Raw genomic sequence first — 26,136 nt, 5'->3', positions numbered from 1 at the left:
TGGTGTATGTCCATGTAACTACTTATCTATATAAATATAACACTATTGTCTGTCGTATTTCCATGTAACTACTTATCTATATAAATATAACACTATTGTATGGTGTATGTCCATGTTATTACTTATCTATATAAATATAACACTATTGTCTGTCGTATGTCCATGTAACTACTTATCTATATAAATATAACACTATTGTATGGTGTATATCCATGTAACTACTTATCTATATAAATATAACACTATTGTCTGGTGTTTATCCATGTAACTACTTATCTATATAATTATAACACTATTGTCTGGTGTATGTCCATGTAATTACTTATCTATATAAATGTAACACTATTGTCTGTCGTATGTCCATGTAACTACTTATCTATATAAATATAACACTATTGTATGGTGTATGTCCATGTTATTACTTATCTAAGTCCGATCATTCTTTATTAAATATGTAACGATATCGTGACACACATTTAAGGATTTAATAGTTTTTGTTGTTTATTACAGGACCACTAGATTTGTTTTTGTCAGCTTCAATTCTGATACCACTCAGATCTAAGTCACCAATATCAACACTACTGTTACACGCACACACACACACACACATGAATATCTAAATACTAAAACAATGTCACATTTGTGAGACTTAAATATGAAATAATAAAGAGACAAACATATTTACCCACCGTATCGTATTCTTTGGACAACTCAACAGGATTCGTCAAGAATTCTGGATAGCCTATCCTTTCATTCATAGCGTTAGCCTGTTATTGAACAACGTGGTTAAAGTTTTAACTTTTGATGTGGCATTTCAAGTATGATGATCTAAACCATTAAATTCCACAAAATAAATAAACATATTTAATGTCAGATTTACACGATAAATATCTGTATTTGTATTTGAATATCTTATGATGGACGAGATCAAATCCTTTAGAACGTGTGGATACTTAACAGCGATAAACAAGATGAAAATCGAACACAAGCTGCCACCCGGTGATAAATATATGTTTCAACGAACACGTAAACCATATAAAGGAATGGGCGTAAACGACTTGGTTACACCCTTAATGGCCAATTACTGTCGCTTTACAGCGTCTTTATTCCGTTGCTATAGGAAGAACAGAATTTTAGAATTATAGAGATTACTGTTATATGTAGACTGGGACATACCACCAGTGAAATTTATAACATTAGGAAGCTAAATTTGGCTTTATAATCAAGTGGTGACGTTTGGGTAAAATTACCTATTGAAAGTATATTACAGCAAACCAAACTTATTATGAGTCATTCACATATTCTAACCGAGAATGATATGGTTTCGTACTTAATGGTGCCCAGGCTTCACGAAGAAACACTCGTATTATTTATTAAACTGTTTCAAGTTACAGTTGTGTCGGAATTTCCAGTCGCGCGTTATCTTCGAAACATGTGCTCAGCATGGCCAGGTGGTTAAGGCGTTCGACTCGTAATCTGGGGGATCACGGGTTTGAATCCCCGTCACAACAAACATTCTCGTTCTTTCAGCCGTGGGGGCGTTATAATTTGACGGACAATCCCACTATTCGTTAGTAAAAAAGTAACCCAAGAGTTGGCGATAGGTGGTGATGACTAGTTGCCTTCTCTCTAGTCTTACACTGCTAAATTAGGGACGACTAGCGCAGATAGCCCTCGTGTAGCTTTGCGCTAAATTAAAACAAACAAAGAAACATCGAGACCCGTTTCGTTCAAACTCTTCATAAAGTGGTAGTTCTCACGCTTTGAATCTGGAGTTAATTTTTTTTTTTAAACTACGGCAATTTGAATGACTTTAATCTGAAAACATCAGATATGACCTGTTAATTAATATCACTTCAAATCGATGAATATCGAATATTTACGAGACACAGCTAGGCTTAACGTGAACGTTAGGGGGCGTCGATTCGCAATCCCCTTCACCGAACATGTTTGCTTTTTCAGCCGTGTAAGTGTTATAATGTGACGGGGTAAATCTCACTATTCGTTGGTAAAGAGTGTGCGGTGTGAACTTGTTGCATTCGCTCTATTTTATCACTGCTAAATTACGGACACCTAGTGCAGATAGTTCACTCATTCGTTCATCATTATGTGAAATTAAAATCAAAACTAAAACTAAAACCAACTAAGCCTTAGTTAGATAGTAGTCGTCACCAAGAAACGAGAATATACGTAATCAGAAATCACACCTTTTGTTTGGCTACAGCACGAGTGGCGTCATCCATCCAGTCTGTATCTTCAAGAAGCTCATTAAATGCTTCTCTGATGTTGTGAATCATTTCCAGAGCCTCGATATAAAAAAAAAAAAAAACAGTTGCTATGGTGACAAGTCAAGTGGAAGAGACACACGCGTGCACTATGAGAGACAATAAATCTCTAAAATTTGGAAAAAGTGTATTTTATTTCAAACTTATTTCGATAATTTGTTTAAGCATCGTAACCTATATATATATTAGTGACATTAAATAATTACATTGAAACGAAGCTAAACAAGTAAATAAAATCATGAGAAAGAACTGAGTTAAAAACAGCAAATCCCAACCTCTGATTTATTACAACCATAAATATTTTAAACCGTAAACAAAAGACATTAAAATCTCGTTTGATTTTAATGTGTTTTTGTTTATGGCTTGAACAAGTATCATAATATATGTGTGCACTCACCTGTGTAGATTCAAACAGTAAAAACAAAAAACCACAACATAAATAACCACAATTTAGATTTTCAATAAATCAGAAAAACGTGTACTGTTATGTTTACACGAAACTTTGTCGCTGAATGTTCTAAAACTGTGGGCTCGGCATGGCCGGGCGGTTAAGGCGCTCAGTTCGTAATCCGAGGGTCGCGGGTTCAAATCCTCGTCACACCAAACATGCTCGCCCTTTCAGCTGGGGGGGGGGGCATTGTAATGTTCGGTCAATCCCACAATTCGTTGGTAAAAGAGTAGTCCGAGAGTTGGCGATAAGTGATGATGACTAGCTGCCTTCCCTCTGGTCTTACAGTGCTAAATTAGGGACGGCTAGCGCATACAGTCCTCGTGTAGCTTTGCGCGAAATTTAAACACAAACAAATCTAGAACTGTGTTTAGTAAAAGCCCTGGATATGTTTTTTTTTTAATATGTTAAAATAGGTTTTCGATGCTAGGTGTTGTTTTTTTTTTAAACAGCATCCAAACAAACATTGTGTTTATATATTCTTCCTTCAGGGTCGACAAGATGGCTCGTTTGTTTGTAATTAAGCACAAACCTAAACAATGGGTTCTTTGTGGTCTTCGTGATGACGAGAAACCCACTTGAAACACAAACGTATCTCAAGACTGCTGGTATGGATATTAACACTTTTATCAAAATAAAACACAGAACAACGTTTCGACCTTCTTAGTTTAATCTGAAGATGACCTAAGAAGGTCAAAACGTTGTTCTGTATTTTATTTAAATAAAATTTCTAATACCCATACCGGCCATCTTGTGGTTTGCTCACCGCGAGTATCGAAATCCAGTTTCTAGAGTTGTGTTGGTTTGGTTTGTTATGAATTTCGCACAAAGCTACTCGAGGGATATCTGCGCTAGCAGTCCCTAATTTGGCAATGTAAGACAAAAGGGAAGGCAGCTAGTCATTACCACCCACCGCCAACTCTTGCGCTACTCTTTTACCAACGAATAGTGGGATTCACCATAACATTATAACGTCCCCACGGCTGAAAAGGCGAGCATGTTTGGTGTGATGGGGATTCAAACTCGCGACCCTCGGATTACGAGTCGAGTTCCTTAACCACCTGGCCGTGCCGAGCCTTCTAGGGGTATAAGTCCGCAGACATACTGCTATGCCCCTGAAGGTCAAGATGGCTGGAAGACAAACTATGACACAAAGAACACAAATATTTACCATCATTTTCATAACACGAACAAAAAGTCGATTAATTTTGTTCTGATTGTAATTGCAACACAACATTGATTTTTTAATTACCGTTTCTTTACTGGACGGGTCAAAGTTGTCCCGAATGAACATTGCTCCTAGGGCCATTCCTAACTTCTTATTTACTAAGTCCACACACTGGCTCCATCTCACTCTGTTAGCAGAGACCCCTAACAGAACTCTTCGAAACTCCGAAAGCTTCTGCGCGTATTCCCCGCTGAGGTAAGGTATAATATCGTTGACCAAACGCCATATGGCGTAGTTATGTATGACTCTGGAACGATATCATTTATAATTCGTCATATTAATCTGCACTTATTGGTCACTTTGAAAGCTAATCAGAAGGATATTAGATTGATGTTAATAATTTAATTTATTTAATAAATACATTTATTATAATAAACATCTGATGTGGAAGTCAAACACACTCAAACATAAAATATATTTATATAATTATATTTATATTTATATAATTATGTTTATTTGTTGTTGAGCTCATTTTAATCATTTTAGTAAAATTAAAATTAATTTCGATAGAGGGCAATCTAGTAGTTTTCATATTCAAACAGTTAAATTAGAATCGAGATTTGTAGTTTATATTCATGGTGGGGTAATAATTAGGATTCCATTTGTATTAAGGAATATATTAGAAAGGCGGCTAACATTCATTTAATTATTAGTTGTTTTAGAATAAGACCTTGGAAATAAAACTGTTTTCTAAACTACACTATTGTGTAGTCACCTTGGTCTCACCCTGTATGTGTAAAATTATTGTCTCTTTCCGAATATAAACCTTTCATTACTAGCATGGGTACATTACGGTCCAGAAATTCATAACAATGAATTACATATTATTAAGTAGACTATTTCTTTCCATACACACAGATACACTACTTACGAGTCACATATACATAAAGCATATTCATCATACGTCTTTGTTTGATATATTTCTAACAGGGGAGTTACGACGTCATCTTGTAAAAGTCTGCTACGATAGAAAAGTATAGACTAAAGCTTTATTATCGCTTGTTTGGTGGTATCCTGTTATCGGGTTTAGTTCTTTGGGTACGTTACCTTCGAGGGGTTTCAGCTAGGATTTCATCCATCTGTCTGAAATAAGGAAGTGCATAGACAACGACTGGTTCCAGTTCGTCAACTTTAATTGGTAAGACGGTGTTGAGGTAGTTTAGCCACGAAAACTGAAGAAAGGAAACAGTAACAGAGCAACAATGATTTTAATTGTATCTCTTTCACATTAACTACAACAACAAAATGAAATATCAGGCACTCAGTTCACAGTACGCTGCAAAAGTGTTAGGACAAAGTCAGAAATTAGATTTTAGGTCACTTTCAAAGAACAACGGAAGGTAAATCACAGGAAAACATCAAAATGTTATTAATATTCATGTTTGGTGGAACAGAAACTCAGTGGGAGAGTTCAATAAACAGTTAATATTTTGTGTGTCCCCTTTTATCTCTGGTATTTTTACAATATATTTAATCAAAGTATCCTTTCAGGATTTTCCTCCAGATGTCTCTAGTACATTCCAAAAAAATTATTTGGAAATAACTTTTAATTTGTTATTTTTTTTCATCTATCGAATCCCACATCTGTTCAATTGAGTTAAAATTGGGGCTGGAGGCGATTGCATCATTTAAGTGACTCCAGCAACTTTTTTTTAGCTAAATAAATTATGCACATGTTGAATAAGGGTCATTATATTCTTGGTAGTAGAGTCCTTTACCAATATAACACACAAATCACTGCTTATATCATAATAGATAAGCATCAGATGGTTCCTGCGCTGGTTCATTAATCTATCAGTGACAGTTTTCCTTCTGTCCCAAAGGTTGCATAAATGAAGATACTTAATATTAGTATGATTGAGATTAGGTGATCTGCCCCTTACTTTCCTATTTTTAAATTTACCTGTCTCAGTTTCACGATCTAACGTGTACGTGACAGTGTTTAGGGAGCATTTTAAGTATGCAGCAATTTATGGGAGAGTCCAACCAGAATCACTTGAAGAGTTTATGCGAACTCTTTGATTTACTGACAGTTCATTATGTTTTATGGGCTCTGGCATGACAACAAACCTTGATATATTCTGAAGTGCTATAAAATTGATTTCTTCTAGAATATGTCAGTACCATATGCTTGTTTCTTTCCACATAATTAACACACTGTATGAAGTATCATGACATCTATTTGAGACCCCATGTTTTATAAGTATGTCCATTGAAGCAGAGTCCTTATGATGTACCCTTGGTACAAGTATATGGGAATTGTATAAAATAATAAGTATTCTCACCATGGTTCATTCAGTTCTCAAAAAGAGTCAGTGAAATATTACCATGGTGTTGAAATTTATATTCTGTAATGGTATGGAATAAGTCGCTCCATAAAAAGGCAAAGAATGGCAAAATATTCTCCTGTCCTAACACTTTTTCACAGTTCTGTAATTTAAAGAAGTGACCTGAAACTTTATATAATTAATCAAACATTATGAAGGAAATTCGAGCATTTCAAACCTGTTGCAGGTGAAAGAATGTAAACTAAAAACCCAATTAAAACATTTTATTCATATTCTAGTTGATGTATTAATTGTTACAATTGTAGACAATATAACCAATTAAAACATTTTATTTATATTCTAGTTGATGTATTAATTGTTACAATTGTAGACAATATAACCAATTAAAACATTTTATTTATATTCTAGTTGATGTATTCATTGTTACAATTGTAGACAATATAACCAATTAAAACATTTTATTTATATTCTAGTTGATGTATTAATTGTTACAATTGTAGACAATATAACCAATTAAAACATTTTATTCATATTCTAGTTGAAGTATTAATTGTTAAAATTGTAGACAATATAACCAATTAAAACATTTTATTTATATTCTAGTTGAAGTATTAATTGTTAAAATTGTAGACAATATAACCAATTAAAACATTTTATTTATATTCTAGTTGAAGTATTAATTGTTAAAAGTGTAGACAATATATCCAATTAAAACATTTTATTTATATTCTAGTTGAAGTATTAATTGTTAAAAGTGTAGACAATATAACCAATTAAAACATTTTATTTATATTCTAGTTGAAGTATTAATTGTTAAAATTGTAGACAATATAACCAATTAAAACATTTTATTTATATTCTAGTTGAAGTATTAATTGTTAAAATTGTAGACAATATAACCAATTAAAACATTTTATTGATATTCTAGTTGAAGTATTAATTGTTAAAATTGTAGACAATATATCCAATTAAAACATTTTATTTATATTCTAGTTGAAGTATTAATTGTTAAAATTGTAGACAATATAACCAATTAAAACATTTTATTTATATTCTAGTTGAAGTATTAATTGTTAAAATTGTAGACAATATAACCAATTAAAACATTTTATTTTATTCAAATGAAGTATTAATTGTTACAATTGAAGACAATATAACCAATTAAAACATTTTATTTATATTCTAGTTGAAGTATTAATTGTTAAAATTGTAGACAATATAACCAATTAAAACATTTTATTTATATTCTAGTTGAAATATTAATTGTTAAAAGTGTAGACAATATATTCAATTTAAACATTTTATTTATATTCTAGTTGAAGTATTAGTTCTTACAATTGTAGACAATATAACCAATTAAAACATTTTATTTATATTTTAGTTGAAGTATTAATTGTTACAATTGTAGACAATATATCCAATTAAAACATTTTATTTATATTCTAGTTGATGTATTAATTGTTAAAATTGTAGACAATATAACCAATTAAAACATTTTATTTATATTCTAGTTGATGTATTATTTGTTAAAATTGTAGACAATATAACCAATTAAAACATTTTATTTATATTCTAGTTGATGTATTAATTGTTAAAATTGTAGACAATATAACCAATTAAAACATTTTATTTATATTCTAGTTGAAGTATTAGTTGTTACAATTGTAGACAATATAACCAATTAAAATATTTTATTTATATTCTAGTTGATGTATTATTTGTTAAAATTGTAAACAATATAACCAATTAAAACATTTTATTCATATTCTAGTTGAAGTATTAATTGTTAAAATTGTAGACAATATAACCAATTAAAACATTTTATTTATATTCTAGTTGAAGTATTAATTGTTAAAATTGTAGACAATATAACCAATTAAAACATTTTATTTATATTCTAGTTGAAGTATTAATTGTTAAAAGTGTAGACAATATATCCAATTAAAACATTTTATTTATATTCTAGTTGAAGTATTAATTGTTAAAAGTGTAGACAATATAACCAATTAAAACATTTTATTTATATTCTAGTTGAAGTATTAATTGTTAAAATTGTAGACAATATAACCAATTAAAACATTTTATTTATATTCTAGTTGAAGTATTAATTGTTAAAATTGTAGACAATATAACCAATTAAAACATTTTATTTATATTCTAGTTGAAGTATTAATTGTTAAAATTGTAGACAATATATCCAATTAAAACATTTTATTTATATTCTAGTTGAAGTATTAATTGTTAAAATTGTAGACAATATAACCAATTAAAACATTTTATTTATATTCTAGTTGAAGTATTAATTGTTAAAATTGTAGACAATATAACCAATTAAAACATTTTATTTTATTCAAATGAAGTATTAATTGTTACAATTGAAGACAATATAACCAATTAAAACATTTTATTTATATTCTAGTTGAAGTATTAATTGTTAAAATTGTAGACAATATAACCAATTAAAACATTTTATTTATATTCTAGTTGAAATATTAATTGTTAAAAGTGTAGACAATATATTCAATTTAAACATTTTATTTATATTCTAGTTGAAGTATTAGTTCTTACAATTGTAGACAATATAACCAATTAAAACATTTTATTTATATTTTAGTTGAAGTATTAATTGTTACAATTGTAGACAATATATCCAATTAAAACATTTTATTTATATTCTAGTTGATGTATTAATTGTTAAAATTGTAGACAATATAACCAATTAAAACATTTTATTTATATTCTAGTTGATGTATTATTTGTTAAAATTGTAGACAATATAACCAATTAAAACATTTTATTTATATTCTAGTTGATGTATTAATTGTTAAAATTGTAGACAATATAACCAATTAAAACATTTTATTTATATTCTAGTTGAAGTATTAGTTGTTACAATTGTAGACAATATAACCAATTAAAATATTTTATTTATATTCTAGTTGATGTATTATTTGTTAAAATTGTAAACAATATAACCAATTAAAACATTTTATTCATATTCTAGTTGAAGTATTAATTGTTAAAATTGTAGACAATATAACCAATTAAAACATTTTATTTATATTCTAGTTGAAGTATTAATTGTTAAAATTGTAGACAATATAACCAATTAAAACATTTTATTTATATTCTAGTTGAAGTATTAATTGTTAAAAGTGTAGACAATATATCCAATTAAAACATTTTATTTATATTCTAGTTGAAGTATTAATTGTTAAAAGTGTAGACAATATAACCAATTAAAACATTTTATTTATATTCTAGTTGAAGTATTAATTGTTAAAATTGTAGACAATATAACCAATTAAAACATTTTATTTATATTCTAGTTGAAGTATTAATTGTTAAAATTGTAGACAATATAACCAATTAAAACATTTTATTTATATTCTAGTTGAAGTATTAATTGTTAAAATTGTAGACAATATATCCAATTAAAACATTTTATTTATATTCTAGTTGAAGTATTAATTGTTAAAATTGTAGACAATATAACCAATTAAAACATTTTATTTATATTCTAGTTGAAGTATTAATTGTTAAAATTGTAGACAATATAACCAATTAAAACATTTTATTTTATTCAAATGAAGTATTAATTGTTACAATTGAAGACAATATAACCAATTAAAACATTTTATTTATATTCTAGTTGAAGTATTAATTGTTAAAATTGTAGACAATATAACCAATTAAAACATTTTATTTATATTCTAGTTGAAATATTAATTGTTAAAAGTGTAGACAATATATTCAATTTAAACATTTTATTTATATTCTAGTTGAAGTATTAGTTCTTACAATTGTAGACAATATAACCAATTAAAACATTTTATTTATATTTTAGTTGAAGTATTAATTGTTACAATTGTAGACAATATATCCAATTAAAACATTTTATTTATATTCTAGTTGATGTATTAATTGTTAAAATTGTAGACAATATAACCAATTAAAACATTTTATTTATATTCTAGTTGATGTATTATTTGTTAAAATTGTAGACAATATAACCAATTAAAACATTTTATTTATATTCTAGTTGATGTATTAATTGTTAAAATTGTAGACAATATAACCAATTAAAACATTTTATTTATATTCTAGTTGAAGTATTAGTTGTTACAATTGTAGACAATATAACCAATTAAAATATTTTATTTATATTCTAGTTGATGTATTATTTGTTAAAATTGTAAACAATATAACCAATTAAAACATTTTATTTATATTCTAGTTGATGTATTATTTGTTAAAATTGTAGACAATATAACCAATTAAAACATTTTATTTATATTCTAGTTGAAGTATTAGTTGTTACAATTGTAGACAATATAACCAATTAAAATATTTTATTTATATTTTAGTTGAAGTGTTAATTGTTACAATTGTAGACAATATATCCAATTAAAACATTTTATTTATATTCTAGTTGAAGTATTAGTTGTTACAATTGTAGACAATATAACCAATTAAAATATTTTATTTATATTTTAGTTGAAGTGTTAATTGTTACAATTGTAGACAATATATCCAATTAAAACATTTTATTTATATTCTAGTTGATGTATTATTTGTTAAAATTGTAGACAATGTAACCAATTAAAACATTTTATTTATATTCTAGTTGATGTATTAATTGTTAAAATTGTAGATAATATAACCAATTAAAACATTTTATTTATATTCTAATTGAAGTATTAATTGTTACAATTGTAGACAATATACTAACTAAAACATTTTATATATATTCTAGTTGAAGTATTAATTGTTAAAATTGTAGGCAGTATATCCAATTAAAACATTTTATTTATATTCTAGTTGAAGTATAGAGAGAGAGTCAGGCTCCAGTCCATGTAATACCACAAAATGTTCCCCACAATTTAAGCTGTGGGTGTGTTATAAGAAGAGCAATCCTTTAATGTGGGTGGTGGATGGTAGGTACTGTGGTGGTCAGTAGTTACAGATAAGGAATGGCAGTAAAAGAACCGAAAATGTGTACGTTTTTTTAGTCCACATATAGTCAGTCCATAAAGAAGTTGAATACGGGATAATTAGTCAGTTTGATCTATTCCAAAGGGTTGAGAGTTTTTGTAGTTACGTTTTAAACGGTTAAAACGCGTATTTGTAAAACGCCATAATTTTCTTTATCGAATATTTACTCACTTTTGGAACAATGTTCTTCATTTCCTGAATTGTCAACTTGTTGTAGATGGCGCCAGCATCATGGCGGTCTGCTTCGGGCATTGAAGCCTGAAAAGCAAGGTAAGAAATAAGCAGGTTTGTATCACTTCATTGAAAATGTTTAATTTACTCTAACAGTATCGATGAGCTATTATCGGAACTTCCGTTAAAATTGTTTGTGAAAGTTATTAGACTACAATACTAAAGAAACAAAGAAACAATTCGGTCACTGAAAACATTTGTCATTGCTTTCATTTAGTGGAAAGTTTTAAAAACACACGAATCTACTAATGTATTAAGCGTCTTTACATTGGCAAGTCTGATTTCCAAGTTCAAAACATCCAACATTTCTGTTACGGCATACTTCTTTTCAGCTCCAAGTAGAACAGCGACCTCTACCATCAGTTTATGGTAAGCCTTTCTTTCTCGCTCACTACTGGCTTTGAGATAATACTCGCGACTTGGGAGACCTAATGGCGTTTGATCAAGCTACAAGAAGAAGAAACGAGAAAAAAATGTAAAATGTAAGAGCAAAATTAAAACTTCGAATTTAGTAATTTTATCTCAGTTTGAGAATAAAGTGTACAGAAGAGAAAAAGCTATATATTATAAATATATATTATACAATATATTATAAATATATATTATACAATATCTAATAAATGCAAAATCCAATTATTGTATTTAAAAAACAAGTTGATTTGCTCAGTTTTCTTAAGTCAACATTTTGTCACATCCTTTACATTTTTGTTTGTTTTTTTCAGAAGTAACAGACCTGTATAATGTTCACTGACGAATCCTTATCGTCAGGACCAACCCACTGTTCGACTACAATCCCAAGATTGTAGTTTCCCCGGAGGACACCAAGTAGTTCCTCAATTGGCCAAGAAGGGGCTTTCCATTTACTGTTTGTTACAGGCCACTCTCCAATTGTCTTTAAGACCTCGCGAAGTGGTTTGTCTCCAATAGCATCGATGTGATCTGAAATACGTGAGGAAAACTATGTACGATCTACAAACACGAAAGTTGATACAGACAAACATCAGTGGAACAGAAGTGTTGGATACGAGCTGACATTACCTACACATATTTACATCTTTTACCTACGACAAAAGTTTCGTCTGTGAAATTTGATTTTTGGCACATTTCTTAATTATATTATACCAGTTTTTATGTATTGAAAGATCAACATATATTTGATAGGTTTGCTGGAGCGCCCTCCGCTAGTACAGCGGTATGTCTCCGGATTTACAACACTAAAATCAGCGGTTCGATTCCCCTCGGTGGGCTGAGCAGATAGCCCGATGTGGCTTTGCTATAAGAAAGACACACAAAACACCTTTGCTGGAGAAAGTGAGTAACTAGTACATATATAAAAGCGAAGGGTTACATACAACGCATTATTTCCTGTCCAATTTCATTACACAAAAAACAAATTCATTTTCTTATATGAAGATATAGGGAGCATTGTCTTAGAATCTAAGAAAGTCCTTACTAAATGTTTATATCCAACGTAAGTTGGATAAAATATGGATAGATAGTTAGCACGTCAAATTATATCTTTAGTTACATAAAATATAAACGATGAAATAATAAAAGTAGATGTCAGCAAATCACACTTGGAATGATGATAAAAAGCTGTTAAAATACGTTTCTAAATATTTACTGGTCAGACTTGCGAGGGTTTTGTTTCTCTGTCACCTCGTTTGATAAAGTGTCAAAATTATGTCATCAAACATAGTATTATTACTCACTTGTGTTTATACAAGATTTGTAAAATGTTTTGCTTTAATGGTGGCGCTGTTGTCGTATGGATTTGCTGCTTCCTCCAATAGGCCTGAAATGTTAAAATATTAAATATTCATTTAACATTAAAAAAAACAGTAACTTCTTTAAGTAAATATTCAAAACAGATGATATTTTAAATAACATTAATCAGTACTAAAAAAAGAGTTTTTCTGTTTCCGTACAGATCTAGCGCAGATAGTCCAAATGTTCTGCCCCACTAAATGCCAACCAATCAACCATACAAATCTATGCTGTCATCCAAAATGGAGTTAACTAAAGAGTTGTATTTCAGTAAAAATGCTTCTACACAAACAAAAGAGTTGTACACTTGTGATAATTACAAACATTCAAAACAATTGAATTAAGAACTATGAAAACCAGCTAAAAATAAAAGTAATCTTTGGTCTGGAAGTGTTCTTGTCATTGGAAGCCATTAAGGTAATCTTTAGTCTAGAAGTGTCGTTGTCATTGAAAGCTATTAAAGTAATATTTAGTCTAGAAGTGTTGTTGTCATTGGAAGCCATTAAGGTAATTTTTAGTCTAGAAGTGTTATTGTCATTGGAATCCATTAACATAATCTTTAGTCTAGAAGTGTTATTATCATTGGTAGTCATTAAGGTAATCTTTAGTCTAGAAGTGTTATTGTTATTGGAAACCATTAAAGTAATCTTTAGTCTAGAAGTTTTGTTGTATTTGGAAGCCATGAAGGTAACCTTTCGGTTGTTATGTGATAACAAATTACAGTAACATTAACCCATAAGTCATTGGTTCACGTTGGTATTGTGTAAATGTGTGTTTGTATCATATATACGTCCGTAACTTGAAACATGAACACTAGAAGTAATAATGTGTCAGGTACCTTAGAGGCAATGTTAAAAACATCTGTGTCAGGTACCTTAGAGGCAATGTTAAAAACATCTGTGTCAGGTACCTTACAGACAATGTTAAAAACATCTGTGTCAGGTACCTTACAGACAATGTTAAAAACATCTGTGTCAGGTACCTTACAGACAATGTTAAAAACGCGTGTCAGATACCCCAGAGACAATTAGCGAAAACTTCTAATCAAACTGTCTCGAGAGATCAGAACGACAATTAACCAGGTAAATAGTGTAAATAATGTAGTAATTCGGACTAGCTTGAAATGTGTAATACATAGAATAAAAACTTATAATTATTACAATATTAATGTTGGATTGCCTTGTTAATATCCACTTTTCTGGCTTTGATCCCAAAAATATTTCAGAAAGTTTGGCCAACTGAGAAGCTTTACCTTAATCTTAATTCCATATACTAAGTTAACAATGTAATGCAACCTTTAAACTAAATACAGTAAAACCTGTATAAGGCTGAATCGCACGGGACCAAGTAAAATATCCGGATTAAGCAAGTTTTCCGGCTCAGACATAGTGAACATGGATTTCCTTAATTATATGTAATTTTTTAACGGAACGTTATATTGCTTGACTCAAGACGTTTGTGAATAAAATTATTATACTGTTTATGCTATATTTATTAGAATAAGAACAAAAATAGGACGTTCAAAATATACACAAGTAAACAAATTTTTAATCAAATTTATTTGAAGAAAGTATCCAATTTCAACTGTTTCGTTTTTTAATTGCCTTTATCATGTGGTTAAAAGAGAAAGCCAATTCTATGACCTTTTCATGAAGTTCATATTCCCCTTTCATTTTCGCATACAATTTTATAGTGTTGATATAACTTAACACTTGCGATGAAGTAGGATTTCCATTTCTTCACTATCTTTTCCATTTTGTTCATCTTCTGAATCTCTCACACTGTTACCATCTTGTGATTCTATTATAGATTTTAAATCAATTTCATCAGTTTCTGTTAAAACATTCTTGTCAACATTCACAGAATCATCTGCATCAATCTTCTCAATCACAGTTTGGATTTCACTAGAAACGTCATAACAACAACTTCTCCACAATTTCTGCCTTTATCAAGAATAAATACACACTTTCGAAAGCACTTTATTAGATATTCATCTTTTATGCATTTGAATGACTTAAAAATGCAATTTCATCTAACAGGTCAATGTTCATGATCATTTCAAAAGCTCTCTTACAGTCGTCCATGTTTGCAATAATATGTTAAAGCATCAGTTTACCGTATTTCAATTTCATACACTGTATAATTCCATTATCTAGTGGCTGTAGAACTGATGTTGTACATGGAGGTAGAAAGACTAAACAAACATTTGAAAGTTGAACTTTTGGTTGACAAGTTGCATTATCCAGGAAAAGTAAAATATTCCTATTTTCTTGTTTCATTCTTTTGTTTAATTTGTTCAAAAATTCCTCGAATAACACTTCACGCTCTATTATTTACTTTCCATTCCACAGGAATTTGATTCTTCCTTAAATTTTTGAAACAGCGCGAATTTTCACTTTTACTTATTACACATGGTAAATTTTCCCTCAATTTTAAAATTGGAGAAGATAGGAATTTATGTTTTTCCTGAGAATTATTTAAAGAATAGAATTTTGTATTTAAAAGACAAATATATTTCTACAAATCATGAATATAATTTAACTGTAAAAATAATAACGGCAGAAAAAATAACAGAATATCTTTAACCAATACTTAGTGTAGCAAAATGTCCGAGAATTTATTAATATTTGAACAAATTATTAATTAAACAATAATTTATTAATATTTCAAGAAATTATTAATTAAATAAGAAATTAATATTTAATCAAAAACATTTTTTTCGTCATACTCATGTTTTAATTCTACTTGTTGACAGATGAGTTAGGGGAAAGATAGTTTTCCGTTCGCGTTACGCAGGTTCCGCCATATAGAGGGCGTTTTATAAGAGAAATCTTAAGATAATGCTGCAAAATTTTAATATTCGCGGTTTGTACAGGTTTACGCCCTATGCGGTTTTCGGCTTAGACAAGTTTTACTACATATATACAAGAAACGCAAAATTACATATATAATAATATATATTAAACATTTTAACCAATACTGCTAATAAAACTAACATTAAAGAAAAAATGGAATATATCGTTGAAAACAACGGTTTTAGAAAAACAACATTACTACTAACATTACATTATATCAGCTTTCTTTCAGCCATATTTTCCATGTATGTATTGACAATATAAATTTCTCAGGTTACAGGTGACGCTTCTTGTTGTAATAATATAAATGTCTGAGGTACAAGATTTTGACACAGTTCAAAGGGTATGTTTTATATGTGTGTAAAGTAAACCACAGTTCTAAGGGTATGTTTTATATGTGTGTAAAGTAAACCACAGTTCAAAGAGTATGTTTTATATGTGTATAAAGTAAACCACAGTTCAAAGGGTATGTTTTATATGTGTGTAAAGTAAACCACAGTTCTAAGGGTATGTTTTATATGTGTGTAAAGTAAACCACAGTTCTAAGGGTATGTTTTATATGTGTGTAAAGTAAACCACAGTTCTAAGGTTATGTTTTATATATGTATATAAAGTAAATCACATTTTAGAGGGTATGTTTTAGCTTGGCAAGAAACAGTGAAAATCACTAGATTTGCTTTAAAATAGTTAAAATCATTAACCTGTTAAAATTACCAGCTTAGCTTTAAACTGTTAAAATAATTAATTCGAGAGAAGTTGATGAAATCTCTAGCTTGGCTTTAAATGGTTAAAGCTCCTATCGTGTTAAACTTGTAGTTTCCAGCATGTCATCAAACTGGTTGTGTTACTACCTTGGGATTCAATTATTAAGTCATTGCTAAACCTAGACTGTAAAAATCACTAGCGTAACAATTCACTGTTAAAGTAAGAAAAACTGTTTTTTTCAGAAATTAATCAAACTTTCAAAATATACCTTTTAATACAATCTGTAGTTCATCGGCTAGAACTTCAAACGTGCTAATGCTACTTCTATCTTCTGGGATCACGTGACGTTTGTTCCATGTGCCGCATGCATACTGAAAGAAATCTTCGCAAGGATCGGTTTTCTGATCCATGGCCATCAGGAGAGAAGCAGCTGAAACCCCATAAAATTTTCTCCTTGTTGTAAATGATTTGTACTAACTTTGTATACGATATTTGTATAAATCTTATTCTCGTCCCCAGTACACAACTAACTTTGTATACGATACTTGTATAAATCTTATTCTCGTCCCCAGTACAAAACTAACTTTGTATACGATACTTGTATAAATCTTATTCTCGTCCCCAGTACAAAACTAACTTTGTATACGATATTTGTATAAATCTTATTCTCGTCCCCAGTACAAAACTAACTTTGTATACGATATTTGTATAAATCTTATTCTAGTCCCCAGTACACAACTAACTTTGTATACGATACTTGTATAAATCTTATTCTCGTCCCCAGTACAAAACTAACTTTGTATACGATACTTGTATAAATCTTATTCTCGTCCCCAGTACACAACTAACTTTGTATACGATACTTGTATAAATCTTATTCTCGTCCCCAGTACACAACTAACTTTGTATACGATACTTGTATAAATCTTATTCTCGTCCCCAGTACACAACTAACTTTGTATACGATACTTGTATAAATCTTATTCTCGTCCCCAGTACACAACTAACTTTCTCTACGATATTTGTATAAATCTTATTCTCGACCCCAGTACCAAACCAACTTTATACTGCGATAAAATCTACTATCGTTCCGATTGGAAGTTGGTCCGCTTCGAGTATGTAATATTTAAGCTATACAGCGATCCAAACTTATTTTGTCTTTTTTGAGCGAAACGTTAAATACACTAACTAAAACACACATTCAACTTGGTAAATAAAGAGCTCTGTAATATATAAATATATATATTTATATCCATATGATTTACCTACAATCCAAGGTTCTATAATCAACTGGAACTTAAAGTAAGCACGCACAAAAAGAACCTGGCTCTACAAAATCATGGTTACTAACTTTACGATAATAAACAAACTTATAAGTTCAACATGCTCAAATCAGTGGTTTTTGTCAAACTTATGGGTTCAACATGCTGTAAAACAATGGTTCTTATCAAAATTATACGTTCAACATGCTCTAAACAGTGGTTCTTGTCAAACGTATAGGTTTAACATGCTCTAAAACAGTGGTTTTTGTCAAACTTATGGGTTCAACATGCTCTAAAACAATGGTTCTTGTCAAAATTATACGTTCAGCATGCTCTAAACAGTGGTTCTTGTCAAACGTATAGGTTCAACATGCTTTAAAAACCAGTGGTTCTCGTTAAAAGTATAGGTTTAACATGCTCTAAACGGTGGTTCTTGTTAAACTCATAGGTTCAACATGCTTTAAACGGTGGTTCTTGTTAAACTCATAGGTTCAACATGCTCTAAAACAGTGGTTCTTGTCAAACTTATAGGTTCAAATGCTCTAGTCAGACAGGATCACCCATGGAAGCTGATTCTACGTGTATAAAAATTGATGAATTCACAACAAAATTCCCTCCCCATACATTCAGATTTATCTGCATAACCTAATCCTATAGTGTATAAAAGTAGTACTCGCATAATAATTAATAAAATGTTTTTATAAAACGTTATTTTGATTTATGTCGAAAAAAATTAACGTTGATTTCTTTTTTCAGTTATGATTCTCTTGCCATTTAATATGTAAACTCAATTCCTAGCATTGCGAACTATAGGTTTGTGGTCTCAGATCTGAAACGTTTTTATATCTTCTAAAAAATTTCACACTTGCTTTAAGAATTAGCTCTTGAAATTCTAATTATAAGCTAAGACTGACATTTGGTAGTAACTCTATAAATTCAGTTTCTAACGCTTTGCTCTTTCTTTCCTAAGTTTATTTCGAATTCATGTTTTCTTTAGATTCGGTTTTCCTCTTACCTGTTTTGACGCACTGTGCAGTAAGACACACGTCATCTGGAAAAGACAGACCAGAAAGTTTAATCTCAAATATTCACAAACACTACTCTTTTCAAATCTACCAGTATTAAATATTTAGAGTCAGAAACACTATCACAAAACGGATTTAGTTGAAATAGACTAACAATACCATTACTACAGTCAGGAAACAACTTGCATATTTTGATGGGTTTAAGTTTGATTTCATATAACTTAAAAAATAGTCACATCAGAAATATGTATTTCTCATTTTCTTGGAATTATATCGTATAATAAATTCCAACAAATGTATGGCATGTTTATGTTTTAGTTTCAACTTTATTTTTTCTTCAAATAAGGGCGTAATTTTGAGTGCATGTATATTATATTGAAATAAAACAATTATACATCTCAGGCAGTGTTCACTTCGTTAAGAAAACAACAACTAAGCGTTCTGAGAGCATTCGAATTATTCTGTAACTAGATTCATATAACTCTATGTAATTTATCATCAACTTACATACTTATTAAGGACTTATTAAAACCCAATAAAATCTTCAAGTAACTGAGAAGTCCTGTTGTTATTAACTAGATAGTGATATAATTATCATATGACAAGTGCTATAGTTATTAACTAGAAAGTGATATAATTATCATCTGACAAGTACTATAGTTATTAACTAGAAAGTGATATAATTATCAACTGACAAGTGCTATTGTTATTAACTAGAAAGTGATATAATTATCATCTGACAAGTATTTTAGTTATTAACTCGAAAGTGATATAATTATCAACTGACAAGTGCTATTGTTATTAACTAGAAAGTGATATAATTATCAACTGACAAGTGCTATAGTTATTAACTAGAAAGCGATATAATTATCATCTGACAAGTACTATAGTTATTAACTAGAAAGTGATATAATTATCAACTGACAAGTACTATAGTTATTAACTAGAAAGTGATATAATTATCATCTGACAAGTGCTATAGTTATTAACTAGAAAGTGATATAATTATCATCTGACAAGTGCTATAGTTATTAACTAGAAAGTGATATAATTATCAACTGACAAGTGCTATTGTTATTAACTAGAAAGTGATATAATTATCATCTGACAAGTGCTATAGTTATTAACTGAAAAGTGATATAATTATCAATTGATAAGTACTATAGTAATATCTTTAAAAATGTTACTTTTAGTTTTCTACTAGAGCACTCCTTATTTGTACATAGAATAGAAGAATTAAACAATCACTGCTGACTTGCTCAAACTTTGAAGAGTTGCCGAATATACTAAACTTACATTCTAAGTTAGGATATTTCCAGTAGACAGAGTCCTCAGAAAAGACTGAGCTAGGACTAATTCTGTTAACAGTTTCCTCCATAAAGGTTGAGTTAGGACTAATTTTGTTGAGAGTTTCCTCGGCAAATATTGGGTTAGGACATATTCTGTTCAAAGTTTTCTCGATAAAAGTTGAGTTAGAACAAATTCTATTAAGAGTTTTCTCGATAAAGACTGAGTTCTGACATTTTTTTAAACAGTTTCATGAATAAAAACGTTTTAGGACATTTTAAGCAAACAGTTTCCTCGTTAAATATTAAATTCGGATATCTCTGTGAACAGTGCTCGGACAAGGTTCAGTTACGACATTAACTAACGTAAAATTGACGTATGCTAATTTTCTCCTAAGGTAAATATTGCCTTAAGGAAAGAAAATATTGAAAGTACAATAAATGCACGGTGGTGTTTTATATATGTCTAGGGCGTGTAACTGAGTTCCATATCTTTAGTGTTTATTTTCAGGAAATCCACCACAAAATGCACTTTCTGAAACTAGTGACGAAAACAAAACGAAAAAGAAATGCGCACCAATAATCTCTTTTCTTCGTCTCGTTAAGCGCAAAGGCTATCCGTGCAGTGCCCACGACATGGATCAAACCCTGAATTTAAGCTTTATAAGTCCTCAAGCTACAAGATAAAAAAAATCAAATGAATATAATACAACGTATCGTATAATGCAAATATGAAAACGGTTAATACTGATGAATGACGAAACTAGAATAGTAAGAACTAGGGTTAAAACAAGGAACGATCGTACATCTAATGTGAAAATATTCTCTGTATTTCTCCTATAACGCAGGACATCACCAGTTACATAAAATACGAACGAAAGTTATAAAGACACATGGCAATGTGTAGCGCAGTCTAAACAAACGAGTCAGACATACTGTATTATTACCAAGAGTGTCAGTTTCGTGATTTTCCACCGTTTATAGCTTGACCTGTGTTAATCCAAACTATCACATATTTTTAATAGACGTGCACTAGTAGACCTCCTTTACGTCACATACCAATTCACAAGGCAATTTGTTGAGAAATATACGAGATATAAAATCTCAAATTCTGATTCAATTTCTCTTTTTCTCTTCCTTTTCTTCACATTGAAAGTACGACGGGCCCAGCATGGCCAAGCGTGTTAAGGCGTTCGACTCATAATCCGAGGGTCGCGGTTCGAATTCCTGTCGCACCAAACATGCTCGCCCTTTCAGCCGTGGGGGCGTTATAATGTGAGTGACGGTCGATTCCACTATTCATTGGAAAAAGAGCAGCCCAAGAGATGGCGGTAGGTGGTGATGACTAGCTGCCTTCCCTCTAGTCTTACACTGCTAAATTAGGGACGGCTAGCGCAGATAGCCCTCGAGTAGCTTTGCGCGAAATTAAAACAAACAAACAAACAAAGTACGAAAAAATACATGTTTAACTTCTATGGATTTTTTGCCACATTTGGTACGCTGTTAGACCTTTTCAATTTCAAATTAAAATTCTATTTTGTTAAACCAACTATCATTCCCTGAGTTAAACTCAAAACGTGGCCTGACTAACAAATGACTTAATATTTGCTGTACATTTTATTTGTGTTTTAGGTTTACACATGAAATATATATTACATATCTCTAAAACAATTGTAGAAGTGATGTGTTTGCTGAAGCATATATAAATACATGGTAGCCACATGGTAGTTATGCCATTGTACATGTTAGTTACTGAACAATTGTGTCGTTGATATTTTGAGAAAATCAGTCATACGAACAAATTTCAAATATACCAACCAAATGAAAGATGAGTATTTTAGCCTTGACAAGATGTGACGAAGATGAATTTCGATTTTGCACCTGACATTATAACTGTTAATTTGAAAAATATACTCATTTCAATTAACATTAGGTTTAAGCTTAAAAATATAAATTTTAATGAACATTAGGCTTAGCTTTAATCCGTTATGCAATAGCCTATTGACTCTGGTACTCCTTGAACAGTATCTAACTTTTCCATAGATCAGAGCCTATTGACTCTGGTACTCCTTGAACAGTATCTAACTTTTCCATAGATCAGAGCCTATTGACTCTGGTAATCCTTGAACAGTATCTAACTTTTCCATAGATCAGAGCCTATTGACTCTGGTAATCCTTGAACAGTATCTAACATTTCCATACATCAGAGCCTATTGACTCTGGTAATCCTTGAACAGTATCTAACATTTCCATAGATCAGAGCCAATTAACTCTGGTAATCCTTGAACAATATCTAACATTTCCATACATCAGAGCCTATTGACTCTGGTAATCCTGGAACAGTATCTAACATTTCCATAGATCAGAGTCTATTGACTCTGGTAATCCTTGAACAGTATCTAACATTTCCATAGATCAGAGCTTATTTACACTGGTAATCCTTGAACAGTATCTAACTTTTCCATAGATCAGAGCCTATTGACTCTGGTAATCCTTGAACAGTATCTAACATTTCCATCCATCAGAGCCTATTGACTGTGGTAATCCTGGAACAGTATCTAACATTTCCATAGATCAGAGCCTATTGACTCTGGTAATCCTTGAACAGTATCTAACATTTCCATCCATCAGAGCCTATTGACTGTGGTAATCCTGGAACAGTATCTAACATTTCCATAGATCAGAGCCTATTGACTGTGGTAATCCTGGAACAGTATCTAACATTTCCATAGATCAGAGCCTATTGACTCTGGTAATCCTTGAACAGTATCTAACATTTCCATCCATCAGAGCCTATTGACTGTGGTAATCCTGGAACAGTATCTAACATTTCCATAGATCAGAGCCAATTGACTCTGGTAATCTTTGAACAGTATCAAACATTTCCATAGATCAGAGCCAATTGACTCTGGTAATCCTTGAACAGTATCTAACATTTCCATACATCAGAGCCTATTGACACTGGTAATCCTTGAACAGTATCTAACATTTCCATACATCAGAGCCTATTGACTCTGGTAATCCTGGAACAGTATCTAACATTTCCATAGATCAGAGTCTATTGACTCTGGTAATCCTTGAACAGTATCAAACATTTCCATAGATCAGAGCCAATTGACTCTGGTAATCCTTGAACAGTATCTAACATTTCCATACATCAGAGCCTATTGACTCTGGTAATCCTGGAACAGTATCTAACATTTCCATCCATCAGAGCCTATTGACTCTGGTAATCCTGGAACAGTATCTAACATTTCCATAGATCAGAGTCTATTGACTCTGGTAATCCTTGAACAGTATCAAACATTTCCATAGATCAGAGCCAATTGACTCTGGTAATCCTTGAACAGTATCTAACATTTCCATACATCAGAGCCTATTGACTCTGGTAATCCTGGAACAGTATCTAACATTTCCATAGATCAGAGTCTATTGACTCTGGTAATCCTTGAACAGTATCTAACATTTCCATAGATCAGAGCCTATTGCTTCCTTAAAATCAATGAGAGAAACCAAATTTTTTTCGCCATTCCGTGAATATCCATTATTCATAAAACCTGTCTTAAAATGATATATTAAACTCATGTTCAGATTACAGTCTACCGTCACAGAATAGTTAAAAGTTACGTTCAGGTTACAGTCTACAGTCACAGAATAGTTAAAAGTTACGTTCAGGTTACAGTCTACCGTCACAGAATAGTTAAAAGTTACGTTCAGGTTACAGTCTACCGTTACAGAATGAAACTTTCAACTTACGTCTGGAATGAAGTCTACCCTCATAGAATGATATTTTAAACTTACGTCCGGATTACAACCTACCGTCGTAGAATGATATTTAAAACTTACGTCCGGATTACAACCTACCCTCATAGAATGATATTTAAAACTTACGTCCGGAATACAACCTACCGTCATAGAATGATATTTATAACTTACGTCCGGATTACAACCTACCGTCGTAGAATGATATTTAAAACTTACGTCCGGATTACAACCTACCCTCATAGAATGATATTTAAAACTTACGTCCGGAATACAACCTACCGTCATAGAATGATATTTATAACTTACGTCCGGATTACAACCTACCGTCATAGAATGATATTTAAAACTTACGTCCGGATTACAACCTACCGTCGTAGAATGATATTTAAAACTTACGTCCGGATTACGAAAATAACCAGGGCAGTCATTAATACATCTGCTTTCATGTTTGAGTTAAATCTTCTGTATATTTAATATAAAATATTGATTCCAATCTCGTGTCTGATTCATTTTATTAAATCGGTAAAGGGGAAGGTAGTGATTGATCAAATGTAAGTTGGAAATCATTAATAACAGTATGTGTTTCATGTATAATATACAAATATTTACTTTGTTTAAAGTGTTTTTCATACATGCCACACAGGCCACACAAGCTACGTAATATATCTGTAACTGTTATTGTACACTATTTCATTGGAGGTAAGAGACAACTACCCACATAACGATAAGCATTCCGTGGTGGGGGAACTGTTATAAATAAAGCGTGCGCGTAAACAGCTAGCAAGTGATTCAAAAAGAGACAAAAAGCAAATAATTCAAAACGCGGATTTATAAAAATGAAAATATATATTTTCGTCAGGAGAAATGAAATCACTACTTAATTATTCAATATTCGAAATTAGTTAATAATTTTAATAAATATTATATAGAAATGAGTGAAGGGCTAATAAAATAAAAATATAGGGATAACAGCGATAAAACAATCAGACAATACTCAGTAAACAGAAAGAAAATACAGTTAATAACACTTGGCAGATCTTCATACAATCTCACAGTTGTCGATAAAACAATCAGACAATACTCAGTAAACAGAAAGAAAATACAGTTAATAACACTTGGCAGATCTTCATACAATCTCACAGTTGTTCAGAGGTAAGCTGATAACCTTAAATTCTGAGTTCGATTCCCGTGGTGGTTAAAGCTCAAATAACCTGTTTTGGAGTCATTTGCCAATATCGTTCTTAAACCTTTTTTCTACAACAAATGCCCTTCTGAAAATCAGCGGAACGTTTACGGACTTTTGCTTTAAAATCCAAAGGTTCGGTTCATCGTGATGGTCAGAGCGCAAGCATCCTATTGCATAACATTTCGCAAAAAATAAACACACAAAGTTACCAATGTTTTGGAAGCAAGTAAGGACCAATTAGATCAAAAGACACCGAAATAGCAGAAAAGGTTTTTTTTTTCACATTCTAAAGAAACAAGTAACGAAAATAATAACAAGATGGATGAAATTTGACAGATTTGACATTGGTTCGTAACCAAAAAGTATAGACGATCGAAAGACAATTGTATCAACAGAAGTCACGAGGGCCATTTTGTTATATAATGAAAAAGTTTCCAGAAGAAGACTTTCAGGGACAAATATTTATCCAAAAGAAAAATCCAAATATTAAAAAAGCGTCACATCTACAGTTGGTCATCCCATAAACAGGATTTGAAGAAAATGTTTGATCCAGTACTGAATGAACAGATTCATGAACAAGGAAGCTTTCTGTAAGCCCCGTTTGTTTGTTTGTTTTTGAATTTCGCACAAAGCTACTCGAGGGCTATCTGCGCTAGCCGTCCTTAATTTAGCAGTGTAAGACTAGAGGGAAGGCAGCTAGTCATCACCACCCACCGCCAACTCTTGGGCTACTCTTTCACCAACGAATAGTGGGACTGACCGTCACATTATAATGCCCCCACAGATGAAAGGGCGAGCATCTTTGGCGCG

At 30.9% G+C, this 26,136-nt stretch overlaps 1 protein-coding gene across 1 annotated transcript in view; it reads right to left on the bottom strand.

The window, feature by feature from the left end:
* Window positions 1-689: 689 nt before the first annotated feature.
* LOC143254482 (neprilysin-1-like) overlaps window positions 690-26,136 on the bottom strand; it is a gene marked incomplete at its 3' end in the record, with an annotated part of 66,705 nt that continues 41,258 nt past the window's right edge. Inside the window, 11 exon segments of the mRNA XM_076509659.1 lie at window positions 690-767; window positions 2,208-2,306; window positions 3,986-4,208; window positions 5,009-5,133; window positions 11,416-11,502; window positions 11,743-11,922; window positions 12,209-12,414; window positions 13,188-13,220; window positions 13,223-13,270; window positions 17,071-17,232; window positions 19,080-19,115. Of these exon segments, the coding sequence (XP_076365774.1) occupies window positions 690-767; window positions 2,208-2,306; window positions 3,986-4,208; window positions 5,009-5,133; window positions 11,416-11,502; window positions 11,743-11,922; window positions 12,209-12,414; window positions 13,188-13,220; window positions 13,223-13,270; window positions 17,071-17,232; window positions 19,080-19,115 (1,277 nt within the window).

The sequence above is a fragment of the Tachypleus tridentatus genome, chromosome 6, assembly GCF_004210375.1.
Source record: "Tachypleus tridentatus isolate NWPU-2018 chromosome 6, ASM421037v1, whole genome shotgun sequence".
Taxonomy (NCBI): Eukaryota; Metazoa; Arthropoda; class Merostomata; order Xiphosura; family Limulidae; genus Tachypleus; species Tachypleus tridentatus.
The sequence above is the reverse complement of the archived record's forward strand: the minus strand, read 5'-3'. Positions and strand labels throughout refer to the sequence as shown.